At 61.7% G+C, this 6,493-nt stretch overlaps 2 protein-coding genes across 6 annotated transcripts in view; one reads left to right on the forward strand and one right to left on the reverse strand.

Moving 5' to 3' along the window:
- The window catches only part of PGAP3 (post-GPI attachment to proteins phospholipase 3), a 13,277-nt gene extending 10,997 nt beyond the window's left edge, over positions 1–2,280 (forward strand). For 2 of the 5 annotated variants that reach the window (XM_059379069.1, XM_059379066.1), the window contains 5 exons: positions 291–353; positions 982–1,043; positions 1,355–1,509; positions 1,819–2,023; positions 2,194–2,280. In XM_059379069.1, coding sequence (XP_059235052.1) covers positions 291–353; positions 982–1,043; positions 1,355–1,509; positions 1,819–2,023; positions 2,194–2,257 — 549 coding nt within the window. In that variant the 3' untranslated portion in view covers positions 2,258–2,280. Of the gene's footprint in view, positions 1–290; positions 354–981; positions 1,044–1,320; positions 1,510–1,818; positions 2,024–2,193 lie in introns of all 5 variants that reach the window. The other 3 variants (XM_059379070.1, XM_059379068.1, XM_059379067.1) reach the window with 2 other exon arrangements.
- Positions 2,281–4,390: 2,110 nt separating this feature from the next.
- On the reverse strand, positions 4,391–6,156 carry PNMT (phenylethanolamine N-methyltransferase). Its single transcript, XM_059379032.1, has 3 exons — positions 5,748–6,156; positions 4,980–5,187; positions 4,391–4,891 (listed from the first exon to the last, which is right to left on the reverse strand). Exons 1-3 carry the CDS (start codon positions 5,947–5,949, stop codon positions 4,450–4,452), a joined length of 852 nt encoding a protein of 283 aa, XP_059235015.1. The 5' UTR covers positions 5,950–6,156; the 3' UTR covers positions 4,391–4,449.
- Between the last annotated feature and the right edge of the window lie 337 nt (positions 6,157–6,493).

Consider the following 6,493-nt stretch of genomic DNA (forward strand, 5'->3'; position numbering starts at 1 on the left):
CCTGCCGGTTGGGGGAGGAGGCGAGGCCCCCCCCCCCTGGGGGCTGTTGTCTTAGTGATTGAGTAAGCAGGGAACTTGGCTCTGCCAGAACTGGTTCCTAGGCCAGGCCGGAACCTGTGGAGGCCCCAGCCCCCTTAGCCTGGGGGTCAGGGTTGCAGCTTGGTTGAGGGGGGCGGCCCGCTTTGGAGGCAGAGGGAAGCATATTTCTGTGCTCCAGAGTGAGACCCGTGTGGGTGCCCTAGGGCTTCTCCCCAGCTCAGGACACCGTGCTTACCAGCCCCTCCTTGCAGGTCTCCCTCAATGCTTGGTTCTGGTCCACAGTATTCCACACCAAGGACACCGACCTCACAGAGGTGAGCGCCCCTCCTGCTCCCCCTCATGTGTGGGGCAGTCCCAGAGGACCCCAGAAGGGGTTGAGGTCTCTTTAGGTTTCCTAGGGACTCCGATCACAGAGCCCTTGCTCCGCCCCAGGCCCTTTTAACCTCTTCACACACCTGAGCCTCCCTTGACCCTTGGGAGGCAGGTGGGAGCACTGGCTCTTAACTGATGAGGCAGCTGAACCTTGGAAAGGCCCAATCGCCTGCCCAAGGTCCCCCAGCCAATGAGGGAGCCACCAGGACCTGGGCCCACAGCTGTGGGACTCACCTGCGCTCTGCTTTCTGTGGCGTCCTGGAGCCCTGGCAGGCACCTCCCCAATGCCCCCAAAGCCTTGCTGCTGTGGACATTTTAACAAGGTCTATAATGTGACTACAGGGATATGACCATTAAATTCAGGAGTGAAACAGCGACAGACAGAGGGTGCTCGAGACATTGACACCGCCCCCCAGCACCCCCGCCCACCACATAGGCCTAGGACTTCCAGACAGTGCCTCTGCCGCCCCACCTGGCCCCCTACGCCCCATCGGTGCTGGGTCCTCTCAGAGCCCTGCCCACCTCCCTCTCCCTTATGCTGGCCCCTCATCCAGCTCTCCCTGTCCTCAGAAAATGGATTACTTCTGTGCCTCCACCGTCATCCTACACTCCATCTATCTGTGCTGTGTCAGGTGAGCCCATCCTGGCCCCAGTAGGGGCAAAATCAGGCACTGGGGGTAGAACCGGGTGGCCTCACCCATCCCTAGGGGTGTTTCCCCCTGGGGCCTTGCAGCCCAGCACACTCAGGCACGCCCGCCCATACACACACACACACCCTCTGGGCTGCTCAGGATGGGGACTCTGGAGTAGAGCAAGTGGTCCTGACTCTGTCCAAGGAGCAGTTACACTTGGTCCCAGGCCCCTGGAGGAGGAGGGCAGTGGCTTCCCCATACTGACGCCAGGGTGAAGGGCTCTGGGCATGGGCCACCCTCCACCTGAGCAGCTCTGGATGGCGGGGCAGGACCGTGGGGCTGCAGCACCCAGCTGTGGTCAGCGCCTTCCGGGCCCTCCTGCTGCTGATGCTGACGGCGCATGTCTCCTACCTGAGCCTCGTCCGTTTCGACTATGGCTACAACCTGGCGGCCAATGTGGCTATTGGTGAGGCAGGAGGAGGGACTGAGGCCCCGAGGGGTTGTGGGGAAAGGGGGGGCACCTGGACCACGTGTAAAACTGCTGGCCTGGGGTGCCGGTAGGGATTTGGTGGTGTTCCTAGAGAAGGTTCTAGAGAGGCTCTTAGGGTGGGGGAGGGGGAAAGAACTTGGGGTGGGAGGGGGAGGCTGGGAGGAGAGTCGGAAGATGGCCCTGGGGTCAAAGAGCATGAGGACAGGGGAGGCTTCGTGGGGGGCGGGGCAGAGGGAGGTGCAGGCAGTGAGCCTCTCCCCACCCCCACCCCCCACCCGTTCGCAGGCCTGGTGAACGTGGTGTGGTGGCTGGCCTGGTGCCTGCGGAACCAGCATCGGCTGCCTCACGTCCGCAAGTGCATGGCGGTGGTCCTGCTGCTACAGGGCCTGTCCCTGCTCGAGCTGCTCGACTTCCCGCCTTTCTTCTGGGTCCTGGATGCCCACGCCATCTGGCACATCAGCACCATCCCTGTCCATGTCCTCTTCTTCAGGTGGGTGCTACTCGCCGCCCAGTGGGCTCCTTGTTTGCGTCCATCCTCACTGGCTTCTTGGAGGACACTAAGGCCTCTGTGCACGGTTCACCCCCTGCTGGCTTGCCCATGCTCTCCCCACGGGGTGCTTTCAAAGCTGGACCTCAGCGGGCTCCTCCCTCTGCCCACAGCTTTCTGAAAGATGACAGCCTGTATCTGCTGAAGGAATCGGAGGCCAAGTTCAAGCTGGACTGAAGGCCCTGGGAGTGGGTCTGCCCTGCCGGGGATCCTGCCCTCTCCCTGCTGACTCCCCTTCTCCCCAGAATCCTTGAGACGATTTTTGTCTTTTAGCATCTTGAATTTGGACATGAAGGGTATGGGCCCAGAATCATGTAACTGCCCATCACCTCGCTTGCCCCAACATGGCCCTCACAGATCTCAGGTTCTGTTCAGGCTTGGCCTGTCAGCATCTGGGGTTGGAGCATGGGCAGCGCCTCTGGTTCCTGGAGAACTGGAATGGAACTGTGTTCTTAGCTCCGCTGAGAGGGGAGCTGCCTCTGCTTCCCCATCAGCCTCTTTTTCACATCCCTCAACGCCTGGGTGCTTCCCACACCTGTCTGTCTCACTGGGAGACAGGCCTTTGGGAACACAGTGGGGGTTCCCCCCTTCTCTTACCCCTGCCCTCCTTCAGGGCACCACTAGGTGGCAATAGACTCTTGCTCTTTGGCTGCCCAAGTTTCCTGGCAGGTCTCCTCCCCATGGGATCTTGAGGGACCAAGCTGCTGAGATAGGCGAGTGGTCTCATCCCGACTGTTGCCTCAGCCAGACCCCCAGAAGACCTCATTGCATTCCGCCTTTGGGGCCACAACCCCAGAGAGCTCAGGACAGGTGCATGTCTGGCTTTTTGGCTGGTCTCCTGGTCAGAAGCCTGCACATGAGTGTGTAAGGGAGTGTGAGCTAGACTGAGTGCATGCATAGGTGACAGTGTGGCGGGCACAGGCCTGAGTGTGTGGGCTGCTGGGTGGGACAGTGGGTGTGAGCACGTGTGGAGAGTGGGGAAGGCTGTGAGTGGTTTGAAAGTGTGTGTTGCAGGACACGTGGGTGAGTGTGGGACAGGGCAGTTTGCAGAGACTGGGTGTGAGGTGAGTGTGAGTGCCATGAGTGTGCCACGTCGGGGTGGGGGGAGGTTGGAGGAAAACAGGTGCTCTGGTCACCACCACCAACTGTCTACTGCGTACAACTCTGCACGGAGCCCCAGGCCAGGCCGAGAGCCCGGATGTCCTCAGGGGCTGGCTTGGTGGGGTTCAGCTGTCCAGACTGTATTTGTGTCTTCCTGTCTGTTGCCCCCACTTTACAGTCACCGTCCAGATCTCAGAGGACCCGCACACAACTCAAATCACCCTCCAGAACCAGCCTCTCTGGAGGCCTCTCCAGCCTTCCTGTCCGTCTCCTCTCCTAGGCTTGGTTGGCCTCCCCTCTCCCCATGCCCTCCCTGCTAAGCCTCTCTGTCACAGCCTGGACCTTGGGAGGCAATCTGAGGGAGGAGCGGCGAAGGCCTGTGGCTGGGTCTGGTTTCTGGCCTTCCCAGAGGCAGGCAGGGGCCATGCTGTATCTGTACCCCAGTAAAGGTGACCCCTGCTAGCTGCCAGCAGCCCGAGTACATTCTTGCTCCACAAGGATACCATGTGGAGCTCCAGAAACTTTCCATCCAAAGGCAGTCTCTGTGATTGGAGCAGGGAATCTGGATTCTTGTTCTTTCCCAGCCCCCTTGTCCCTCCCTGGGGTGTAGAGGTGCTGTGCTAGGCAGACTTGGGTGGCCTGTGTTTCTTTTGATATTGAGAACTATTTTAAGATAGGAGGGTAGCAAGGGACATTCTTAATAAACCAATTCTCAGCCTCACCTACCCTTGTTTAGCTCCTTTGTGTGAGTAGTGTGGGCCGGAGGGAAGGAGCACACAGCTGGCTGGAGGCAGTAGGCATGTGGGGTCTCTACCTAGGCACGTGGGGGTGGGGATGGGGGAGGAGATGCAGAGCTGGGGGGAGTGCTCTGGGGGAGGGAACTGGTGCCTGGGTTGTCACTCCCTCCCCCTGTACTCTCTCCTTCCCTTCTGGTCTAAACTAGGCTCTGCTGCTGTTTGCTACTTAACCTTTCTTAGCTTCACCTGCAAACAAGACAACAGGACCTGCTGAGTATGAGGCCCGAGTGTGCCTGGCACACAGCAGATGCTGAACGAGCTCCCTCTGGCCTTGGCTTTCCTTAGTTTGGGAAGAATGAGTGGTAAAGAAACCTACTGTCATGGAAGCTTCTGGAAAAAAAAGGCTAGGGTTGGTGGCTTCCACAGCCCCCCAAGCCCAGAGAGAGCCACAGACAAAGCTCATGCTCAGCTGGAGGAACTTCTTTATTTTGTGCCACCTCACATCACAGGGGATCTGGGTGCACTGGGCCATCACATTGCCACCTTCTTCTGGGCCCAGGCGAAGAAGATGCCCTTGACATCGTCAACCCCTGTCTGAAGGCAGGCAGGCATGACGTAGGTGCGCAAGTCCCGCACCTCATAGCCGCTGCGGACCAAGGCCTCCGTGACCTCCTCCTTTCCCACGGGCACCACGGCCAGCCTGGCCTCCCCAGCCAGGTACCATGACTCCTCCAGGGCCCCGATGAGGAGGAGGTGCCCCCCAGGCCTCAGCAGGGTGGTGATGTGGTCCAGGGCCCTCTGGAAGCTGGCAAGGTCCGGGCTCACGGCCTCCAGGCAAAAGGTAGAGACCAGGGCATCGGCAGGCAGGGGCGCCGGGCTCCCAGCACCCAGCGGCTGGGGCTGGTGCACATCGATATGCAAGACCCGCTTCACCCTGGCTCGCAGCTGGAGCTCCTTCTCCTGCCAGGACTCCCTGTGCCGGGGCAGGACCAGGGCTCAGGGCCACCCCATGCTCAGTCCTCAGTTGCCCCCCACCCGTGCCGCACGGGCAGCCCCCTTACCCCTTGCCCTCAATGAGGCAGACGTGCCGACTATAGGTGCTCCAGTCGAAGGCTCCTGGCTCCTCCCGCAGCCAGAGCCGCAGCTCCTGGCGGTTCACCTCCAGAAAATCTGTCAGGGTGATGTCCTCAAAGTGGGCGCAGGCGCTGAGCAGCTGGTATATGGTGGGGCCCGAACCAATGTCGATGAGGCTGTGTCCTGACACCTCACCTGGAGTGGGGGGCAGCGGAGGGGGGTCCTGTGCCAGCCCTGTCCAGGCTCCCCCGCCTCAGTCCCTCCCTCCCTCACCAGCTTCTCCCAGTTGTTCTCCCTTCCTCCAGAAGTGGGCCTCTCTCTGGAAAAAGCATTAGCTAACCTGGGTCTGAGTCCTGGCCCTGACGCCGACTGGCCGACCTTGGGAAAGGGACTGAACCCCTCTGAGATTCCGTTCCACATCTGTATGACCGTCTCTACCTGTGAGGCTTAGGTGGGGAAGTCCTGAGGTCCCTGGCAGTTCTGCCAGGGGCCTCTCTTCCCTCTCCCATCTCCGCCTCCCTCTCTGTCTCCGGAGGTCTCTGGGGTCTCTTTCCTGCATCTGCTATTTCACCTCCCAATGCCCTCTCCGAGGGTCTCTCCTCTGCGCCCTAAGAGATACTGCTTCTTTTCCTCTTCTATTTTCGCCTCTTAACTACCTATCGCTGTTTCTTGGTTCCCATAGGGCTCGCGCACGTATCCCCGTTTAGCTCCCCGATGCCTTCTTGTTCTCCAGGCCTCAGTTTCCCTGCGCTCACCCGTGGCGAAGGTCTGCGCCAAGCATCGCAGCTTCCAAGGCCCCACGCCATCCGGGCGGCTCAGGTCCCCCCGAGGGGGCGCGTAGTTGTTGCGGAGGTAGGCGTGGGGCTCGAAGCGCTGGTAGGCCGAGGCGACAGCCGCCGGGCCCGGGTCCGAGTCCGGGGCCATGCCCGCAGCGGGCTTCGGGTCTGCCTTGCTCATGCCGCCGCCGTCGTCCGCGCTGTCCTCTCTCGCCTCGCTGCCCCTTTATCTGCTGAGCGACTCCCCGCCCGACCCTCCGCTGCGGGGGTGGCGGCCGCGCCAGGAGCAGCCCGGGGCTCCGCGCTGCATCTCCCCCACCCCATCCATCTCCCTTAGTGTCCGAGCAGCAGACACTCGGGGCGCGTGGGGGCGGCCCGGGCCTGCCTGCCACACACCCCACCCCCACCCCCCGGCCCCGCAGCTGCTCCCGCCGCCCCCCTTTGCCTCACCGGACCTGGTCCAAGCCAGCTCCGTGCCCCCAGGACCCTTAGATCCCTGTCTCCCCCACCCCCACCCCGGACCGCAGCTCCTCCAGTCGCTCTCCCCTGGCTCCCCAGCCATTCATTCACCCGCTTCCCCCACCACCCCACCCCTTCTCTCTGGCCAGGGTTCGAATCAGCCCCCGCCCCGGGCTCTCCTTCCTCGGGGACATCCCGTCCAACATTCACACCTTTGCCTGGTTAGGTCACCTCAGCTGCACCCCCCCCCCCCCCCCCCCCCCCCC

The sequence above is a fragment of the Mustela nigripes genome, chromosome 16, assembly GCF_022355385.1.
Source record: "Mustela nigripes isolate SB6536 chromosome 16, MUSNIG.SB6536, whole genome shotgun sequence".
NCBI classification, from domain to species: domain Eukaryota; kingdom Metazoa; phylum Chordata; class Mammalia; order Carnivora; family Mustelidae; genus Mustela; species Mustela nigripes.

Coding starts and splice junctions, on each gene's coding strand:
- PNMT (XM_059379032.1), bottom strand. CDS start 5,949: ATGAGCAAGGCAGACCCGAAGCCCGCTGCGGGCATGGCCCCGGACTCG. Junction 5,188..5,747: donor GGCGCAGACCTTCGCCACGG/GTGAGCGCAGGG, acceptor CCCCCACTCCAG/GTGAGGTGTCAGGACACAGC. Junction 4,892..4,979: donor TGCCTCATTGAGGGCAAGGG/GTAAGGGGGCTG, acceptor GCCCCGGCACAG/GGAGTCCTGGCAGGAGAAGG.